Source organism: Echiichthys vipera (assembly GCF_963691815.1).
Source record: "Echiichthys vipera genome assembly, chromosome: 17".
NCBI classification, from domain to species: Eukaryota; Metazoa; Chordata; class Actinopteri; order Perciformes; family Trachinidae; genus Echiichthys; species Echiichthys vipera.
This window is the reverse complement of record NC_139842.1, coordinates 7,748,018-7,770,856: the sequence shown is the minus strand read 5'-3', so window position 1 is coordinate 7,770,856 and position 22,839 is coordinate 7,748,018. Positions and strand designations below refer to the sequence as shown.

The following is a 22,839-nucleotide window of genomic DNA, read 5'->3' as shown; positions in this document are numbered from 1 at the left end:
CTGTCGCTTTATTTCTACTTTGACTGTCTTACCCAAAAACAGAGAAACCTTCCACTCCTTCATCCCTGCTCTTTACAGTACCTCCTCTATCTCTCCTCCTTTTCCCTGCCTCCCTCCCTTCCATGGCCTCTTTCTTACTTACTGTAAAGGCATGACAGAAGCTGTGTGCCATAAAGAATTTGAATATTGATGAAAGTGTTCTTCCTTGTATCTCCCATCTACCCTCTCTGTCCTTTCCTTTCCCTTTCTCTTCTCCTCTCTCTAGGTGATGCTGGCAGAGCGTAAAACGACAGAGGAGCTGTACGCCATAAAGATCCTGAAGAAGGACGTCGTGATCCAGGATGATGATGTGGAATGCACCATGGTGGAGAAAAGAGTTTTAGCATTGGCTGGAAAGCCACCGTTTTTAACTCAGCTACACTCCACCTTCCAGAGCATGGTAGGTGGGCAGAAGTAGCTCACGTTAACAAAAGTTGTAAGATATTGTATAAAATATCCACGGAGAAATGCACACAGCTCATATTAAGAAACTGTGCCCTTAAACGAGCCATCAAGGCTTTTGTACGGTTGTGATGTCACAAATATACTATATATAGGTAGAAAGTGCAGCTAGAGTGCTGTTACAGTCATTCCCCGGCTGCAATGACGATGCAGAGACCGTACGCGCAGATGCGGAAGACCCTGAAATGAGAGCAGAGCAGACTGGGCTTTTTTTTGGGAGGGGGTCATAAAGAGGAAGGCGCTAAAACGGAGTGTTTCAGACAGAGAGTGAATACAGGTATATTCAGACAATATAAGAAGGGTCATGTTGTTGTTTTTTTACCGTAACATATTTACATACTCTAGTGGAAACCAAAAATACAATTATGGAGCTGAAAATGATCATAATATGGGACTTATAATTGCCTTGATGTCTTCTCTTCTTTGTTAAAGCAGTAGTTCAGCATTTTGGGAATACGTTTATTCACTTTCTTGCCGACAGTAAGTTCATATCAGACCCATTACCTGTGCATTACATATAAGGCTACAGCCAGTAAACATTTAGTTTAGCTCAGCATTAAGACTGGAAACAGGGAGAAACAGCTAGCGGTTAAAAACAACACGTTATGATTCTGTGAGAGGTCATCTGCTGCAGTTTCTTAGAGTTTCATTTGCTGCTCAGACTCTATGGACTCTATGAACTAATGTTTGATGGGGAAAGGTTTGCCTAGTTAATTGCGTATATAGACATGCGCACACAAACGCACAGTGACTGGAAACCAAAAAACTATATCCATTTTACATTCTTTGCAAGCTGATAAACTGACATCCTTCATAGGCCCCTAAAGCTTCACATTATATTGGATCTGAGGGGAGCCACAGTGCGGTGTCCTGCTGAAGGGCACAGCCTCGCTGCTGGTGAGCGCTGTGGTCTTAACAGCAGCCACCCCGCCTGCTGTCACCAGCTCACAGCTGGAATACACAGGCTGGATTCATATTTGATTCATGCTCATCTTCTGACGTATAAGTCAAATTACACTGAAGATGAGTCAACAGAGGAGTAAATATAGCTCACTTGCCTTTTATTTAACACTGAGTACATGTCATTTACATTCACATGCTACAAAAACATACCTGTTCATACATGTTTTCATTGATCAGTAATCATAACGTGTTGTTAATCCGTTTGAGGTAACGATTTAAGGTTATACAAGATACACACACAAACAAGAAGGGAGTCAGTTAATCCTCCTCAGAACTAATTCTCTGACCAGAGGAGGGCTTTTGTACTTATGGGACTTTGCAGGCACACACACACACACACACACACACACAATGCAATTATTCACATGCATACTGTACATACTGCATATGCTGTGTGGTGCACACACACAAATACATCTTAATCAGACATACACTGCGGACAAACACACATGAAGCACAAATTGCACACAAACAACTGTTCACAACACTCATCAGGCAGTATACTCTCAAACACACATTGAAAGTCCTAACACAATATTTTCTCCCAACACACACATGGCCATGCACACAAATCCCTCCTCTCTCTCACACATACTCTACCATATTGGCAATTTCTGTAGATAATGGAGGAGAATTAACTCTTAAATTGATGTTGCTGTATTCCCTCAGTTGAAGACTGATTGGACAACAACCTCATCACCTCCTTCTCACTGTCTCCCTTTCTCTCCATCCTTTTTGTCTATATCTCTCCTTGAATCTTCTCTCATTTGACCCCTCACTCTCCTCTGAGCAATACCTCTATAGTACCCCCCTCCCCACCATCATACCATTTCTGTGTGACGTTTCACCGGCTTTTATGTACTTTCTGACCTCTTCCTCTTCTGCCCCTCTTTATCTCCGTAGGACCGCTTGTATTTTGTCATGGAGTACATAAACGGAGGCGATCTCATGTATCAGATTCAGCAGGTTGGCAAGTTCAAAGAGCCCCATGCTGTGTGAGTACACACACACACACACACACACACACACAAAGGCTCATATACATTTGTATGCCATCATAACACAAATCTTAATCCCATGCTTATAGGTGTTTCACACTTTGTTAATGCTTTCTTATAATCATACTGAATAAGCCATCAGCAGTTTGACGGCCTCAGGTGACGGATGAGCAATCCTAGCAGAGCCCGGGGGAGTGAAGTATGTTGTTCGCCCCAATGCACGTTGCTGCTCTGAAGAACTTCAAAGAAATGAAAGTAATCCAGCAGCTCCTGCAAGTTTCCAGTGTGTGGTAGAATACCTCCAAAACTGCAGAATATAATTAAGGTGGCTGGCGAGATCACTGGTGTCAAGTCAAACCAGCGGGCTGACATATTTGACAAGCGGGCTGTCGGGGAAAGCGAGAGCCGTGGAGGAGTTTGCCCTTCATCTGCTTTATAAGGAATTAGAGTTTCTTCCCTCTGGCAGAAGGTTTAGACTGCTGAAGGGCAAGTCGAACGGTGCGAGGAACTCTTTTATCTAAGGCTATCGACTTGTTCTGCTCTGTTTAATTTATTTATTAGACAGTAGTCAGGATAGTCTGCTCTGTGGAGGATGATGGCGCCGTGAACTTTGGTTTTATCGTAACATCTCTTTGTATTTTGTACGTCTTTGTATATGCTTAGTATCTAAAGCCGTGTTAGCTTTCCGCTGCGGCGATTCCAATCTGGTCGTCATCACAGATAAAAACACGAAAAAGCTCTAATTTGGCTCTGCGTATCCCACGCTGCTCTCAACGCCACTTGACATCTTGTAGGTGCACTTTGCAAACAGACGCTGATAATGCACACTCACGCAAACACACACGCAAACATAGCTGACTGTGTGGTCGGTGTGTCCAGACTTCTCCTGTTGATCTTATCAGCTGCTCTCTGGCCTTGAAGAGACAGCGCTGACCTTTTATGCAGACATACACACACACAAATTATCCATCTGTTTTCCTCCCGTCCTTTCTCTCAGACTCACTCTAATCACTGTTTTTGTTTCCCTTTGTGTGTGTGTGTGTGTGTGTGTGTGTGTGTGTGTGTGTGTGTGTGTGTGTGTGTGTGTGTGTGTGTGTGTGTGCGTGTGCGTGTGCGTGTGCGTGTGCGTGTGTGTGTGTGTGTGTGTGTAGATTTTATGCAGCAGAGATAGCCATTGGTCTGTTCTTCCTACATCTAAAGGGCATCATCTACAGGTAACCTCCTGCCCACAACATACAAAAATATAACATTTACAAAATACCAATTCAATTGTCAATTCATTGAATGGTTAATTTTCTTATTAATAGCATTGGGAGATACAGTTTAAGACTTCTTCTCGTTTTGATACAGGTGTAAAAAGCAAGCACCTTGTAAAAAAAATATACATAATAATAATAAACAACCATATTTGCAAGTATTAGATTTAAAGTCAGCACTTCAGGAAAGGAGTTGAACATCATAATACACTATAACCCCCAGGAGCCACTGAAGAAAAGTAGGTTTTTGACCTTTAGACTTCATCTGCAATTAACTGGTTCCTGCTGTTTCTAATTTCATGCAGAGAATATGCCCCCACAAATGATGTAGTCCTCAACTGCAAATCAGAATCACATCTGTCATCTGCTTTGGTGCTACTGAAGCCTGACATCTCGGATTAAACAGTGCATCATCCCCTATTGAAGGCCCCTTACACTAATAAAAGAGATTATCTTAGGAACCCTTGGAGTGATTTTCTTCAAATTTGGCACAAATGCCCAAGACCCAAGAAGGAACTGATTAGGTTCGAAGGTTAAATGTTAGTCACTGTGACTTCGCAAAACCCTTTTTTTGTCCATAACTCAAGAAATGATTTGCTAATTATGATAAAATTTCACAAAAATGTCTATTAGGATAAAAAAATGATGACATTTTATATCATAAAAGTAACAGGTCAACTTCACTGTAACATCATAATATTTCCATTATTTAATACCATAACTCAGGAACAGAAGGGGAGACATTTGGTCGGATACTGAATTGGTGACACTCATCTTGAAACTGTTGTGATTGTATAGATCTTCTGTTTTGCCGCGTTGAAGATTTGTGCAATACACATAATACCTTTTATATGAAATACCTTCTTCACTACATATGTTTTGTGAGTCTGGAAAGTTTGGATGTTAACAAGTCGCTCATGTCACAACCATATTATACAGTATATATTGTAGGTAAGAAGGGCTTCTTTAGTGCTGTTACAGTCATTTCCCAGTTGCACAGACATGCAGAGATGCTGAAAGCATTGATGCAGAAGAACCAGAAACACTGACCAATCGGAGCAGACTGGGCTTTCTTTGGAAAGGAGACAGGTGCTAAAATGGAGCGTTTCAGACAGAGGGTGAATAGAGACAAACAGAATGTAAACAAGTTCTAGTAGAAACGGGTGATTACGTCTTCGTGGTCCATATTTTGTCATATTGAGTGTTGTTCCCTGTTAACGTTGCGTTTCCCTCCCGTAGAGACCTGAAGCTGGACAATGTGATGCTGGACTGTGAGGGCCACATTAAGATAGCAGACTTTGGCATGTGTAAAGAAAATATGAATGATGGAGTCACAACCAAGACCTTCTGTGGAACACCAGACTACATAGCTCCTGAGGTAGAGTGTGACAGTGCATGTGCTCTGGTCCTTGTTTCTGGCTTGTAGCTGGTTGTTGAAAACTTTTTAAATTATTTTCAATTTAAAGTACTTACTTCAAGGTATTTTAAAAGCTTGTAAGTATTCGTTTTGTATACTGCCTTGCCTCAGTGATTAAAGTGATTGCGTCAACCTTCCTGAACCAAGTCTCTCATTTTTCAGATCATAGCCTACCAACCATATGGAAAATCTGTGGACTGGTGGGCGTTTGGAGTATTGCTTTATGAGATGCTGGCTGGACAGGTCAGTGTGTGTGTGTGTGTGTGTGTGTGTGTGTGTGTGTGTGTGTGCGTGTGTGTCTGTGTGTCTGTGATACGTTTTTAAAAAACAATTATTAAACCTGGTAAAACAAGTGAAACTCCTCCTTCACTGCATTTGTATTCATGACTGAATGTGACAAAAAAAACAAACACTCATGATCGTAGCCTTTAAAATGTGACATTGCGTAATGAAAGGTTAGCTATCAAATTATACCGCTTGATGAGTTTTTCTCTCATGGCATTAATAATTATTAAGAGTGGATGTGACATTTTCAAATCCTGGACATCTCATTTGGAGTGTGTATTGTGCGTTTGGGTAATGTTACAAGCCTGCAGTGTTTTGATTCTAAGGAGTTCAGACAAAAAAAGCTTTTAATGATTCAATTTAAATGTCCTCCATTTGTCCTGTCCTGCCCTTCTCCTCCCTCCTCCTCTCCTCTCTTTTTCCCTCTTCCTCTCCTCTCCTCCATTCTCCTGTCCTCTTTTTTCCACACTTTCACTCCTCCCTCCTCTACTGTCCACTACTTTTCTCTCCTCACTCCCTCCTCTCCTTCTTCCCTCTGTCCTTCTCCTTCCTCTCCTCTCTTCTCCTCCATCCTCCTCTCCTCTCTTTTCCCTTGTCCTCACATCTCCTTCTCCCTCCTCAAATCTCCTCTCCTCCTTCTCCCTCCATGTCACTCGTCCTCTCCTCTCCTCCTCTCTGCCCTTCTCTCCTCACCTCCCCCTCTCCTCTCCTCCTTCTCCCTCCATCTCACTCGTCCTCTCCTCTCCTCCTCTCTGCCCTTCTCTCCTCACCTCCTCCTCTCCTCTCCTCCCCTCTCCAGCCTCCATTTGACGGTGAAGATGAGGATGAGTTATTTCAGTCCATTATGGAGCATCACGTCTCCTATCCCAAGTCAATGTCCAAGGAGGCTGTCGCTATCTGTAAAGGGGTGAGTGTACACACACACACACACACACACATGAACACACTGAACAACTCTGTACAACACAAGTCCTTGTCCGTCTCACAAGCTCAACCTTGCTCCCTCCTCTAAAATTTCTCTTTCTTTATGTCTTGATCCCTCTCTCCTCGACACTCTTTTTTTCTTTCACACACACACACATGCATGCAGGCACACACACCCCCAAGAGAGAGAATTGGGAGGGTATTACGTTTGTTCAAGGAAAGGAAGCAGGAACAAGAAGAAGGAACAGAGGATGGAGAAAGAAGGAAGCAGAGAGGGACATCAAAATTATCTGCATAATTAAAACCATTGTGGGGGAAAATTTATTTGGAGTGAAACAACATTGTCCGCTCTCCGCTATCTGTCCTGCTCCCATCTCTCTCACTCTTTCTCTCTCTGTCTCTCTCTGTCACAACGCTCTACTTTCCCATCCTTCTCTCTGCAGTGTTCATTGTTAAGCCGCTGTTTTGCTTTTTTCTTATTGTACATCCTGTCTATCTCTATCAGACACACACACACACATTCTCTCTCTCTCTTTTTCTATCGCTCTCTCGCTCACACATGTGCACACATACACATTGCACTGCTCTAATAGCCTAAGCCTGTTCAGTTGACTGTGGAAGCTCCTCTTCAGAAAAGACCGGTTTGTGTGTGTGTGTGTGTGTGTGTGTGCGTGTGTGTGTGTGTGTGTGTTTGTGTGTGTGTGTGTGTGTGTGTGTGTGTGTGTGTGTGTGTGTGTGTGTGTGTGTGTGCGTGTGCGTGTGCGTGTGTGTGTGTGCTGATTACTGCTATAAACGGAGCAGGCCCTCTCTATCAAACAACCACCTCACTGTCTCAACTCCTAACTCTACACTTCACTGACCACAACAGACAACACATACACACACTCTTGGATGTACAGTATGTTTAGATACACAGGTCATCCCTCTCTAGTGATTTCATCTGCTTCCAGGACTTGCCGAGCTCTGCTTTAAAGCTCTAGAGCAGGAACCGGCAACTTTTTTGTGCCATTTTTACATTTTCTCTGCAACAAGTACAAGCCAATCAAAGGCACAGTAGGCCGGGCCTTCACAAATGTGGATGGGGAAAAGGTAGTGATGTCCAAACAAAAGCTTCATGAAGCTATGTAAAGTATTTTCTTTATTTTCTGTTCCCTCTAGATGGCACTCACTGTTCAACAAAGGGTTGAAGGCACAGAATTAGCAATCCTTGAGCCTTTTCCCTTTAAAACAAGAGCGCCATCTAGTGGCTTCATAAAATAAAGAAAATGCTTCGTGAAAAAGTCAGTAAATAACAGGCAGTGCACCTACCAACGACTGTGAAAGAGGACAGTTGGCATGTGGATGAGAAAGCACTACAACATTTTGCACACTTTTTTTGTTGCCTGTGTGCCATTGGTTAATCTGCCATGTGCCAAGGTTGCTGACCCTGCTCTAGAGTATCCCTCCCATTCTTAACTGTATATCACATATGCACAAACACACGCGTGAAACACTCACAAGTCACATCGATTAACAATCTACAATCATCAATTTGAAAACATAAAACTAAGATTTTGGTTCATTAAGTATGCGTGGAGGAGGAAAAGGAAAGATACCTCCACAAATTGTTTCTGAAGCTCCGTCCTTACACAAGCTCTGCAATAACCTACAAGCAAGCACATACACACACACACACACACACACACACACATACACATATAGTATATTAACATCGACGTACATTCCAAGCTTGAATTAAGACATACATGTCTATGATAAATATGTTCACTGAGATACACATACACACACGCAAGCACACACACACACACACACACACACATACAGGCTATGTTATGTATTAGTGATGATTACTGGGTTGTAGTGCTCCAACACTAGATCTTCAGTGGAGCATGAACGCTCGCCTCCGTCCACCCCCACAGCTCCCACTGCACCCTGCCAGCACTGCCTGGATTACCTCAGTGTGTGTGTGTGTGTGTGTGTGTGTGTGTGTGTGTGTGTGTGTGTGTGTGTGTGTGTGTGTGTGTGTGTGTGTGTGTGTGTGTGTGTGTGTGTGTGTGTGTGTGTGTGTGTGTGTGTGTGTGTGTGTGTGTGCGTGTGCGTGTGCGTGTGTGTCTGAAGACTGAATACATGCTTCCTTTTGAAATGCTACAGGATATTTCCATTTTAAAATTATAATGTAAGGTAATTTTTTTTTTTTTACAGTGCAGCCTGTAAACATGATGGTATTTTATTAAACTGAAGTTTGAATAGCCTGATGAGAGCTGTTGCTTTAAATTAGTGCTATAAATGTATTTTGTAAGAGCAGGTGTGGCTGTTATTAGATAACAGACAGAATATATCCAGATATCCTGAGTGGATCTTTAGTCAGAGCGGGAGTTTAGTCAAATAAAGATTATCCCGTGAGACCAATATGTTTTCTAGTCAAAGCTCATTGCAGCCCTCTCTCTTGGGTTGGACTACATTGTATTTTGGTGCTGAATTCCAAATAAACACTGGTCTCTTTGTGCCATGACCCTCCCATATAATTGTTGAATTTTGGTGTAAAAGTGGCAAAGAAAATGACTTGACTTTTGACCAATTTTGAAAACAGAAAAAAACAGTTCATAAGTAACACAACAATCATCTTACATATTATTAGTATTAACCTTTAGTGTGAGTGTGTTTTTAAGGTTTATTGTGGGTGGAAAATAATGATGCTGTGTAGTGGTCTCAGAAAAAAGCTCTGGTTGTTTGGTGCTGAATGACCGACGCCACCACATTTGAAGATGTTTCTGTAGATCACTGAAAACAATGTATCAAACTGTAACTGCTACCTTTCAGCACAATGTAACATCATCCTTTCACCAGTTGTCTGTGTTCAAGGTGCATATTTCTGTTCGTATCATTAGGATTCCATCCCTGCCAGCACACTGTACGGTACTGAGGTCATGTACTGTATTCAGTAGGCTTGTGGTTTGCGTGTGTGTTAAGCACATGTGTGGAAAGGAGTGATCAGAGACATTTCCACTCCCCTGCTTCCACCCTGACCAGCATCCATATTTCATAGCTAGCAATGGGCCAAACTGACACACACACACACACACGCATGTTTAAGCCGCTACTGCAGTATATTCTGTAGTGTTAGATGCATGATGTCTTCAACCACATGATTCTACATCAAAGAGTAATTGTGCAAGTATGTCATTACACATTCAAAGACACACACACACACACACACACACACACAGACAGATCTGCAATGCAAGAGGCATGGCTCAGTTTTTATGAAACGGTGTGATCACCAGTACAAAGTCAGAGCAGAGGTGCCTGCGTGTGAAAATGCAGCGTATTGAGTGCTCTTTGCTTAAAGTAAAAAATTCTTGTCACCTTTGAAAGGTCAGACAGGTCAGCAGACATCCACGCAGAGCCGTCACAACAAAGCATTAGGGGAGACATACACAAGATCTGTTTTTCCGCAATAATGTAATTGTAAATACACCTTGAAACAAAAACACGTTTTTTTTAATTCTTGTGTCATGTACACCTCCTGTTCGACCCTGCAGATGAAATACGTTATTGTTATACACTGGAGATCAAAATTTGAGAACAAAGTATTAATACTTGATTCGTTCTGAGATATTGTTAATTTTTATTGTTCAGAATTTGATAGAATATCTGCTGTGGCTATACCACTGCTGTACTAGCATGTTCTTTTGAATAACCATGGCACTTCAACAAAATATTTGTATTGTGAAAAACAGTAAACAGTAACCATGGTGTCAGAAGAGACGATTTAAACAAGGTTTTCTTCGGGCTATAGGATTAAAAAATGAACAGGAAGTGTAGAGGCCCTTGCTTTGAATGACTTCAGCACATCTGCTCCCACAGGACATCACTAGTTTCTCACACTGCTCTGGTTTGATCTTGGTCCATTCTTCTTCAGTCTCTTCCACAGTTCAGTAACTGTAGTGGGTTTCTTAGACATTACTTTGTCACCAAGGATTTTCCAGAGATTCTCTATGGGGTTTAGATCTGAACTCTGGGCTGAACATTTCACTGTTTCATTATTCTTAGCTTCAAGGAACTGCTTAACCCGTTTTGCAGTGTGACAGGGAACATTGTCTTGCATTAGAATTGCAGCTGATTGGGTGACAAGGAATGCATTGCATGTTGCCAAAGAGGCCCAGCTCCCTTCTGCAGAAAACATCCCCTAAACCATGACACTTCTTTTTCTAATTTTTCTCACTGTTTTTTTCAAGAAATAAAGGGTTCTGAACAATAAAAATAACAGCATTTCAGAATAATTCAAGTATCAATAACTTGTTCTCTAATTTCGATATCCAGTGTAAGTGAATTACAGTATTGTGGCTTCAACTATTTAATCCGTTTATATATTATACGAATAGATGGAAATAGTTCCAGCCACAAAAGAAAATCTCTTTTTTATGCCAGTATGTGAACCAAAATCACACTGCACCATCTGATCTGCATTAACACAAACATCTGCTTCAACACCACCTTGATAGAAGCAGAGTCACAAATGTGCTAAATAGCATAGGATCATTTTTATATGGTTATTTTTTGGAAAAGATGAAATTACCTGTCATTGAATTGATGACGTTGTTAGCTCTACTGCCAGCCTGCAGGGAATTTAAAAATGAATGCAGCACATTCATTTTGAGCTACCAGAACAAATAAACCACTCCGTCTTCACATATGCCATTATTTCCTGCAATCAGTGACGTGTTTCAGTCTGTTCAGACTGTTTTGGGGTCCTCAGCAGATTAACCAAGACTCTCTTCAAAGGGAAGTGGCTGCTGTGACTGTACCGTCTGCCCAAAATGCGGAGCAGATTTGTCGCTAGACTCTTGTAAAAAAAAAAAAGAACAAGTCAAAGAAGGGGGTCTTAAAATATGTTAAATCTACTGTAGCAGCACAGCTGCGGGTTTCACTGTTCCCCACACTGGGTCGCTTTGCAACGGTTTTCAATAATGTGTGTCAGACAGTCAGTAAAGAATATTGACTCACTGAGGCCATAGTCCAGCGAAAAGAGACGGAAAGATATCAATGTAGACGGCACAAGATGAGAAACGGTGAGAAGGAAGAATGGAAGCATAAAGGTAGAGATTTGCGTTGCGTCTGTGGAAAATATTCCAAACCAACAATTAAATGTGTTGTATCAAATATTCATAACTTAACTGTTTGACTGACTTTGCATGTATGTTTATTTAGATCTGTGTGTGTGTGTGTGCGTGCGTGCGTGCGTGCGTGCGTGCGTGCGTGCGCAGTATAAGGTTGACTGACCCGTGGAAAATGTTATTTTAGTTCTAATCTAATGAGTTATGACTGCTACTCCTGAGGGAGGCACACCCCACCTACACACACACACACACACACACTCACACAGTGACGTCACTTGCCCTGATGCTGTTCTTAAGGTTTTGTGTGGACAGACATCGTAAACGGTCCTTAATTATGCCTCTGGAAAACAGCAGCAACAGTTCATTTATCTGCAGGCGGTGGTTTGTTGGTTTATATTTTGTCCTCAGAAAGAGGTGTCTAGGATGATAGATAGTAAAACTGAAGGATGGTTCAAAGGAAGGAAAGAAAAAATGAAGGTGGAGAAAGAAAATTATAGTAATGATGTTTATCTTTGAACAGAGATGAATGAAAGAAGGAACCATAGACAGAAATGCTGGAAAGAGACAGGAATACATGAGATGAAACATTGATGATGCCAGAGGGGAACTATGGGGCATCACAGCAGCACACTGTTGAGTGTAGATCAGATGCAGGCCTGTCTTGTAATTTAGGATTATGCCTACAGTTAAGCATATGTAATTGTGCAATGTCATCGCACATCATTAAAATGTAATAATTAAAGGCATTTACCACGCTAAACATTATTATTATGTGGTATTCCTGCAAGCCAATAACTCATGCCACTGTGTCTGTTAATGTTGCTGATTTTGTGTGAGGATTTAGTGGAGCAGCGCTTGCATATGATCAGGGTTTGTGACTTGTGAACATACTGAAATGCCACATTTTTCCTTCAGCAAAGGTGCTATAAAGAAGATAATTCAACTTGTTTCACTTTTTAGCCACGCTAGCAGCAGGATGGCACTGTCAGCCAAACAGTCCACCACTCTGATCCAGACTGAAAAATGTTTACAACTATGAGATGGATTGCCATAAATTAGCACTTTAAAGGTTAAATATGGAGAATGAGCAGAACACTGCCATCTAGTGTCTCAAGATCGTAGTCGCAACAACAAAAAAATATTTCCAGCAGTCGGGTCCCAGGTTTGTTGCTGAGTGTCAAGCAATCAGCTGCGTCAAGTGATGAATCATACAAGGTAACGACTAATTTCAACTGATTAATTAATTTTAGAGTTTTTGACGTTAGCCAGTCTTCAACTGGCAGTCTTTCTTCAAGTGGTGTGTAATCGATTAACTAGCTCTCAACTCAAAATGATTCCTTGTTTCTGTAGCCAGCAACAGACCGAAATGCTGGCTGGTACGATGTAAACAGAACGTGAAAGAGAAACAGAAAGTCATTGTCAAACCCGTCAAAAATGTTTTAAATATTAATTCAGACTAAATATATATATTTTTATAGAAAAGCAATACTTTCATTCTGTACCCCTCAAAACGCCCTGTGGGTGTATTATTATTATTTTAAATATAGCTTTTAATAAAGATCCTACATATTCAACCTTTAATGTCTCCCTCTGGATGATTTATAGTAACTTTGGTGATGCCTTAACTCGTCTCGTACCACCATCATCAGGTCAAAATTGTAATGGTTTCCGATACTTTGGTTTTGACACTAAAGTGCCAAAAACAGTTGGCCACTTGGGGCTGGCTAAGTTAAGTTTAGGCAACAAAACCACTTGATTACGTCGAGGAAAAGATAGTGGTGTGTGGTCAAATAAACCCTTGCTGGCAGAAAACTTTGAAGGCTAAATTCTCCAGTGTACATATGTGACGTTCCCGATAGCCTCAGCTGTACTTTGTGTTTAGTGCTAATTAGCAAATCTTAGCATGCTAACATGCTAAACAAAGATGGTGAGCATGCTAAACTTCTTGCGTGCAAAACATCAGCATGTCGTATTTATCCTAGCATGGCTGCCCACTCTTGGTCTCGTTACAGGATGGGGACTAGAGGGCAAGACAGACGTATGGATAAATATTAACTTCCAGATCAGGATGGAAAGTGGATGGAAATCAATGACATGAGAATAGAGGAAACAAATTAACAAAGCACACGTACCATGAGACAGGAAAGGTCAGATAGAGGAAAGAAAGAAAGGAAGGAAGGACACACTGTAATTCTCCTCTTCCCTTCTCTCTATCTGTCCAGCTGATGACGAAGCATCCAGCCAAAAGACTGGGCTGTGCTCCGGAGGGGGAGAGAGACATCAGGGAGCATAGCTTCTTCCGCTACATGGACTGGGAGAAACTGGAGAACAAGGAAGTGCAGCCACCATTCAAACCTAGAGCTGTAAGTCTGACCCCGCTGAACCCGACCTGACCCCAAATAAGGAAATACAATCTCCTCGAGTGGTGCGCGTGGCTAATTAGTCGCCGCTTTGAACAGCATTACCCTGTCGTCTAACTTGCTCTGTTTTCCTTCGACGCCTGTCTCTCGTCTCTTCCTGTTATTTTACTCATCTTCCAATGTGATTGTCTCTTTCCTCTCCTCTGTATGGGACAACACACGCAGGTAAGTTAGGAAATGACGATGATGCTGATGAGGGCAGGGATGGCGGTGATGATAATAATGCCAGAAATGTTGATGATGGTGAATCTGATGACAATGTTGAGGGCGATGAGGATGATGACAAAGGTGCGGCGATGAATGCAGGTCAGGTGAGGAAGACTCTGAGTGTAGTGAAAGCCCAAGAACGACACTAATGATGACGATTACGCTGACGAAGGTAACACTGGCGACTGCGGCGCTGATGATTTCTAGAGTTTGGAGACCAGCTTTGAGTTCGTATCCCCACGTTGGTGCAGTTGCATTCTGCATGAGCCGCTTTCGTTGGGGGTTATATTGAGTTTCGAACAAACCTCAAGGGAGTGAGTGGACGTCCATGCTGTCTCAGCGACGGCGTCCTGAAACAACTGTGTTTTTCTTTGCTGTGCTCTCCCTTTTCCGCAACAAAACTAGTTTGATCATACCTAGAGTCAGAAGGGTGTCATCTAACACTGAGTCTATCTCCCTCACACACACACACACACACACACTCAGTGACGTACTGTACACACACTCACACAGCCTCAGGCCACACTGCTGCTGAAGAGTTTTTCTGAGTTGAGCTTTTTATGCAGCTGTCTCGGCCCGCTGGGGTTTTGGTGTGTGTGTGTGTGTGTGTGTTTGTGTGCGTGCATGCCTGTTTCTGTGCGTATTTGGGTCTGTGTGTCTCTTGCTTTGATAGATGTTAGGGGTCACCATTAGGACCGGACTATGTTTTAACATTGAGGTGTGTTTCTGCAGGCGATGTGACTACTAACAAATGTTGTCTCTTCTTCTTTCTTCTCTCCTTCTGTATCGGCCTCTTCTTTCTGTTTGATCTCGTCTTTCTAACATCTCTTGTCTTTCACCTCTCTGCACTGTCACTTGCTATTTCTCTCTCTCTCTCTCTCTCTCTCTCCCTCTATCCATCTATCTTTCTGTCGGTCTTTCTACTGAGACCAAGTAAAGGTTCTGATTCTTTTTGAAGAACCCTTTTGTTAACCCCGCATAAAAGTTTAGAGGTCAGTTTAGCATCTGAAGGTGGTTCTTGGATCTTTTTTGGTGAGCAATGTGTGTATGTCTAACTACAAAAAAGAACATTTTCCTCAGAGTAGTATGTGATGTGTGTTTTTGTGCAGATGCTTGTTTATGAAGGATGTCTGATGCTTTCAAAATCCATATCACTGGTTGAGGAGGTGCTTTGGTCAGGAGTTGGTTTCCTAACTGTTTGTGATTATGGTCTGCTTGTGGTTTCACACTGTGGTTTCCTTTGAAGAGTCTGATGGTTGATGAAGATGAGCTTTTACATGTGTGACTAGGTGATGGAACGGTCAGTTTATTGATTCATCCGACACAAAGAATGCTCATTTACAGCTATTGTCTTTAATTATCATTGTTCAGCCGTCTGTCCATCAAACAATCTGTTGTCAATCCATGAATCCATCCTCCACCTAAAGGCTCCATCCACCCATCCATCTGTTCACTGTTTGCTGCTGCCATGCATCAACCCATCTGTCCTCACACATTTTTATTTGTCCTCTCTGTGTTTGTTCACTGTTTTCTCATGTTTGTTTCTGTTTATTTGCATGCTCTGAAGCTCAGTCTCAAATGAAGCCTGTCCTGGAGTGCACTACTGTTCAACATCACAGTATAACAGCTTTTATTTAAAATCAAAACCAACGAATTTTCAATCTTACAGAAAAATCTGACTCTTTCACCCTGTCGCAGAATCTAAATGTCTCATAGTTTGGCCCAAATAAAATACAGTAAAAACACATTTTAATTTTTTTCAAAGGGCATTTCATCATAACAAACCCAGTTGAATCCTTGCTATTAAAAATGTATTTAGCCATTGATTAGAGTACGATATGGGGTATGCTTACCACTGACAAATTCTTGGCGAAGGTGTACTGAATTGATACTTTGTAAGGCATTTATTTGATTTCCCTATTTGCCAAATACTTCCCATCTGGTTACCTAAGAAGGTTATAACAAACACAAGTAATTAGCTGCGAATACAATTTGACCCTGGTGTATTTCTCATTTCACATATTTCCCCAAACTATAAACACTCTGACTTAATTTCATTTGGTTTTGCGAGTTATCGAGATTTAATGAGTTTGTAGTTTTCCTCTGGGTGATGTTGTCAGAGGACACTGAATCCTTGTTGTGTTAATTAAAGCTTAGTGCAGTGATGGAGATGGGAAGTAGAAGGAATAGCTCGGCCCAAAAGTCCCTGTGAGGCATACTGTCGTGAAAATATAGTTTTCAGGTTAATAACCTGTTTTATGTACTTAGACGGGCGCACAAATCTCGTGGGTATATAAGCTCTTTTTGGGTTCCCAGTGGTCAGAACGAGGAAATGAACTGAACTGAACTGAACTGAACTGAAATGAACGATGACGTATTTTTCAAATTGCTCCTTGAGACATTTAACGTAATCTGAGTGGCACATTACTCTGTTCAATTCTGTCATCTGTCACCTCTTTGTAAGAACTTGAGATAGCCACGAGTTTGGTTCTGCAGTGATAGCTGATCGTCTGTTGCTAAATGTATACTCTCAACAACAGCAACATTTTTATCAGTAGATTTAATTTCAATATGATGACATCATTTTCAAAATATAGGATCGTGAAAGTCAGATAAATATTTTCTCAGCAAATATCGGAAGAACATTATTCCCAGTGCTCTTCTTCATACTAGCTTGTTGTCTGATTTAGTTTATCATATCTTAACAAGTCTCCACAGCTCCAGCATATAATTAACCCACAATTACACCATAATCATCTCATGGCTTTGAGCCTATTCCAATTCCAATTAAATCCTAGTAATACAACCAAAAAATCGAGATGAAATACGAAGGAAAATAGTTCTGGGGTATTTTCTAACAGGCCTAGTGGGATGCTTTTTGAGTTAAATGTTAGTTACCAAAACGTTTTAGTGCCATGCGTTGCACTTTAACAATGTAGTGCACTGCCACATGCCCTTTGAGACTTCAGTGACCTTGTTCTGTTTAAAATTGGAGTTGAATATGTTTCAAATATTGGAAAAGGGAAAACATATGCGAGGTGTGCTTGATTGAGTGGTATTTTTGTATCACTTTGAAGGTAGTAACAATGGACAGTGGAATCAAGCTCACCTCAAGTACTGGCACCTTGTTTTAATATTTGAAACCATGTTCAAGTAATGTCATCTCACACCTTGGTTCAACCCACCATACCCCTTCTTTTGCCCCCCCCTCCCCCCAATCCATCCATTCCTCTCCATCCCCACTCCTCCCCTTTCCCAATCTGCCCCTTCCCTTGAACTCCATCCCTCCCCGCCCTCCTCAACAGTGTGGACGGGATGCCGAGAACTTTGACCGTTTTTTCACGCGCCACCCGCCGGTGCTGACCCCTCCCGATGAGGAAGTGATTCAGAACCTGGACCAGGACGAGTTCCAGGGATTCTCCTTTATCAACCCAGAGTTCCCAGGAACTGCTGCTACCACCCCTGCCGCCGAGCAGGCTTGATTTCAGCTCATGCACGGACACATGGACACACACACACACACACACACACACACACATACAAAATATATATACAGTACATAATCATTCTCCCTAGTATCAGCCCTGTGTACCCTGGGATACACACACGCACGCACACACACACACACACAGACATATCAACTTAAATATCCTGTCAATGATTTGTGCTGTTACAGAAACCAAGAAGCCATGACTTAAACTCATACTCAGACATGCCATATACACAATGACACATACCGTATACACATTAGTTGTTCACACTGCTGCAACCTTGATGATGAGCTTGCCTCTTCTGAGAGTCCATGTGTAGTATAAAATGGCCTGAATACATGTAACACTCCGGTGCCACTACGAACATACGTTTTGAGAAATCTTTTGCGAAATTGAGATAATTAGATTGAACAAATCCTGTGTTCCGCGCATCTACATGGTCAATATGTTACTATTTAGTAGCGGCATTGTGAAATCTAAACCCAGAATCGATTTAGAATAGAAATACGCTTTCAATTTCGATCATCAAAAACAAAAACATTCTCTTAGTATTTTCTTTTTCTCGTCAGCCGTGACTACTTGCACACTTGGGAGGAAAAAAAACACAGCATATCTTACAGGCAGTAGCATTCAGCTAAAGACACCGCACAACGTTACCTTAGCAGTAGCCTGCAGCTGCACTTTTCAAGACACAAGTCACTGCCAGAGTCGGAAGATGATGGACAAACAACCGAACTGTTAAATCCTCCTGCTTCCCTGAAGTCACCAGTGTGGCAACGTTCCCTGTGAGTTATGTAACCAAACAACGAGCGGTAACGCGTGTGGCCGCAGACGGGACTTCATGGTGCATTCAGTTGCACCTCATAAACTCATGGTGCATTCAGTTGCACCTCATAAACTCATGGTGCATTCATGTGTGCCTCGTAAAAACTTGTTGTAAAGTACACTTCTTCCATCTCATGGCTCGTCTTGCTGAAAAAATTTTCAAACTGAATTTCGACGTTAAAATCGAAAGTCAAATTAAATTGTGAATTTGGAGACGTCTGTTTTTGATGCTTGTGTTGCTCACAGTGTGAACAAATTGTGTTTAATTTACCAGACCTTAACAGAATAAGCTTTCAAAATGTATGGTGATCCTCAAAAGTCCTTCAAATCCAAACTTTAAATTGAGGGACCAAAATGATTCTTAGAACACTTTTTTCCGTTGTAACAAATGCAGTAAATGGAAATCCAGCCAGATTAGTAGTCAAGTCATGATAATCCCAGCACACACACATACACAACAACATAATTCACATGTAAAATAGCTTCAGCATTCCATTTTATTACTTTTGTGGAAATTGTGATTTAACTTTTCTTTTATTCATTCCTCGACTATTCCAGCGCAATCTGAATTCGGCCTGTACTTTTGGTGTGCTTTTTATTCAATGTGTGATAATAATAGCGTCTGTATGTTTATTCTTATCTTAGCTAAAACTGGAATGCCTCACACACTTGTGCATGGATTTCTATATCAATAATAGCCCTGAACTTTGTCTCCCAGCAGCATTTTAGCATCTTATCTCTGCACCCTTCTGCTGCCGTTGTGTGGCTGTTTTTCATGGTAATCAACATGTGTATTTAAAAAAGACATTTGGTGTATTATTTGACCTATTGAGGCAATGGAAGATTTGTGCTAAAAGACCACAATAATCCGATTTTCAGTGTGTCTTATTTGCTGTTCAGCACTGGGATCTTGATAGTAAAATGCTATTGGGAAATGTAGTCTTTATAAAGGCTTTGAGTCAGTTAAATAGTTAATAATACTTATTATACTCTCATTTTCTGTTCTCTAGTATACAGTATAGGCAATGAAAGAGACTAGCGGTTCATTTCTTTGTGTTTTACAAAAGCATGATTCAGATACCTGGACGTTTGTTTACAGCGTGTATGTATGCACAAGTATGTTTACATGTGTGCAAACGAGTGATGTGTATGAAGACGCACGTTTGCATTTTTGTATGTGGGTCAATACCTCGCCTAGCCTTGTGTTTTCATTTGTTTGCATGGTGAACGTCTGCCCGCCCTCATATCAAGTAGTATTGGTATGATCTACTTTACTTCCAACCAGAAGTCACAAGTGGCAGAAGAGAAAGAGGATGGATGTAGAGAAAAAGGGATGCATGATCGTGAAAACTGAAGCAATTATCGAATAATATGTTTCAATGTCAGCTACAGAATAGTGATGCTATAGAGAATGAGTGCTTACTTGGACTCTTAATGAACGCCGTATATACGTAAGTGTCCTAAACCTTGTGTTTGAATCATCATTGACGTTAAGTATGTCCTCCTCGATAGTTCCTGGAAAGCACCACTTTCCACCACAGTACTAGATTTGTTTTTTTTTTATAGCCTGGCCTGGGGGAAGGCCACTAGCTGGATTTCATTTACCAACATGCCATGCAGCTTTACTTTTCTGATCTAGTTTTTTGATTATGTGGGAAAGGATTTCAGGCTCGACTCACTGTGATTGGTGTTTTTCAAGTTGACATCTGCGTGCCCAATAAGAATGTCCATCGGAACTACAGCAGCAAATGAGGACGCAGGTTAAAGCTAGGCCTTCTGAAGCAAGAACGTGTGTTTTGTCTCTTGTTTTCTCTAGCTAGCAATAATCTTGTTGACAGGAAGGTAGGATTAGTACTGAACCAACCATCTGAAGGCAGGTTAGGACTGTAATTAATTCACATGCAAGAGGGTATGAAACGTATCGGGCCCAGAGAGTGCAGCTATTTATGTGGAAGTGGCTGAAGTACTTCTTCATATCACACTCCTCTTCATCACACAGGGACATCAGGGGAGAGGTTTTTTCCTGCAGGTTGGGTGCATTCAAGTGCACTGGTGTTTATCAGTAGTAGTGCCATGAAGTTATACAGTATCTGCAGGTTAAGAAGAAGAATGCTACAATATAATACAGTTAATTCAACTGAACGGTTATCTTTAATGCTAACAGGTGTGGGACTCCTGTGGGTTTCCCCAAGCATGCCTATTGATAGTACATTATCATGAATACGGTAACTGGTATAACTTAGATCTTAGATATCTTAGGGTATCTGCAGTATGGAAGTGACTGAAATTGAATGGGGGGATCAGTGTATCCATGCTGATCAATAGCGAATACGAACGATCATTTCAAAGCAAAACATTTTTTAATTCAGATTACCCCAAATATTTGTTGTAACTTTAATGTAGAGGGCAGTGGTTCTTCATATACAGATGTCTGATAGCAACAGTTAGATACACTCGTGTTACTATGGACAGTTTGAATATGATATCATAACATAACATTAGAAAATGTAATCTGCAATTACAGTTAAAGGGTAAGACCAACTAAATTAAGAATTCCAGTATGTTATTTCCATGGCCTAGGAAAATACAATCAATATTTGTGAACATGAGCTACTTTCTCAAAGCCAGAAACCAGAGAAGTAAGTCTCAAACTTGTGTGATGTCATTAAGTATAAAGTTTGGAGCTGCTCCATAGACAATGAACGGGAGACTGATTTTGATTGCTTCCTTTTTTTATTCCTAAATGAGCTTTATGTTCTCGAAGTGTTGTCAGTTCTGAAATAGAAAATGTATGTATAACATTCCCCTGGGGTCTCGTGCTCTCTATGTGTCCTCTATAACATCTTTCCCAATTATCAGCTTTAGCACAGAGTTGTTCATGTTAACTAATACTTTTGGACCATAGGAACAACATGTATGATTTTGGATCATGGCTGTAGTTCCCATAATTCCCAAAAAGCTTATTCCTGAGAAGTGGGCCAGATGGTAAAGGGTTAGCAGACATCTGAGGGAGTGAAGGCTCGATCCCTGATTGGGAATGGCAAGAATAATTGTTTATATCACATAGCTCTCTGTAATGCATTATGATGTTTGGTGGTATTGAGATCAGTTCGTTGAAGTCATTTGACATTTTGATTGGGTTAATGGATGTGGGGGGTGTCACTGATTTAGGGACAGTCTTAACGAATATCTGGATGAAGTTGGTCCTGTCTGTTATCTCTAGTCTTAAACTTTAAACTGCTGATGCGTTCAGCACAGAAGAGCAGCATTAGCGCTTTCACATTTCGTCCAAAATTATGATCCTGAAAGTACAATGCAACATCTGTGTTTTTTGTGACTTAAAGCTAAATCTTCGTCCATTATCTGTCGTACCTCCATTGTTGGTATTTATTAGAGTAAGTGTCTCCTGTATTATAACAACAACAAATAACTATATATACATATATAGCTGTGTCAAATGTTTATATTTACACCATGTGGTCAGTATTGTAAAGGACAAGAGGAGGAGAAATCTTACTCCAGGATTTGTGTTTTTGTTTCTAAGATTCCTTCCTGCTGAAGGAGAAGCGAAATGAACTCTGCATGAAAAATGTTTTACCTTTTTAGTAGTTCGGTTTTATATACATTTAACATATATGGGTGATTCGTGTTTTCTGTGTCTGCATTGCTTCATAAGTGTGATCCAAGCTACTGTGTGTGCAATGTGTGAAAATAATACATCTAGAAGAAAGAGGGGAAAATGCTTCTCACAATGCTTTCCATGTGCCAAAATTATTATTATTATTATTATTATTTTGTTTTCCAGGAAAAACAGGCGTAAGTAAAATAAAGGATTTAAAAGATGTGTTAGAGGGTGTTTGCTGTTGTTTTTGTGTTTATATGATGTTCATTGTAAATTTTAATGTGATTAAAACTGGCTGTGATGAGAGAAGGAAAAGAGGTAAGGAGAAAGAGGCAAATGAAAACTGGTGAAAGAGAAGAAGAGGGAAGCAATTCAACAATGAAGGGAGGAGAGAGGCAGAGGTATGAGAAGGGACAGTGGAAAGGAGGAAGCGAGGGGACAAGGAAGCAAAGCGAGGCTCTGTGAAGCGGGGCAGGCGGCTACGACAGGCTGTGCATATTTCATGGCTGCCACTTATCATAAGAGCCTTTCCCTGATGGGGGAGCGTAGGTCTGATGATTTCAAGGAAATAACATGCAGAACACGGCCTACATACACACAGCCCTGCTGAGCCACTCAGCTGCTTCAGGCTGCCTCTAAAGCTGCTCGCAATCCACTGTAGTCAATGTGCTGCACATTTACTTTTAATAGGGGTTACTGGATCTTGCACCATTTACTATCCCTAGTACAATATAATGTACAAGTGATGACACAAACTAGATGCAGTGGCTCTAAGCCGTGGCACATTGTGATGGAAAACAGTGTCTACAA

At 41.2% G+C, this 22,839-nt stretch overlaps 1 protein-coding gene across 1 annotated transcript in view; it reads left to right on the top strand.

Moving 5' to 3' along the window:
* Positions 1-22,251, top strand: part of LOC310960221 (protein kinase C beta type-like) — a 92,851-nt gene extending 70,600 nt beyond the window's left edge. Inside the window, exons 10-17 of the mRNA XM_083931851.1 lie at positions 266-439; positions 2,368-2,459; positions 3,614-3,676; positions 4,958-5,096; positions 5,298-5,378; positions 6,220-6,327; positions 13,687-13,827; positions 17,397-22,251. Coding sequence (XP_083787977.1) covers positions 266-439; positions 2,368-2,459; positions 3,614-3,676; positions 4,958-5,096; positions 5,298-5,378; positions 6,220-6,327; positions 13,687-13,827; positions 17,397-17,573 — 975 coding nt within the window. The 3' untranslated portion in view covers positions 17,574-22,251. The remainder of the gene's footprint in view (positions 1-265; positions 440-2,367; positions 2,460-3,613; positions 3,677-4,957; positions 5,097-5,297; positions 5,379-6,219; positions 6,328-13,686; positions 13,828-17,396) is intronic.
* The last annotated feature ends 588 nt before the right edge of the window (positions 22,252-22,839 follow it).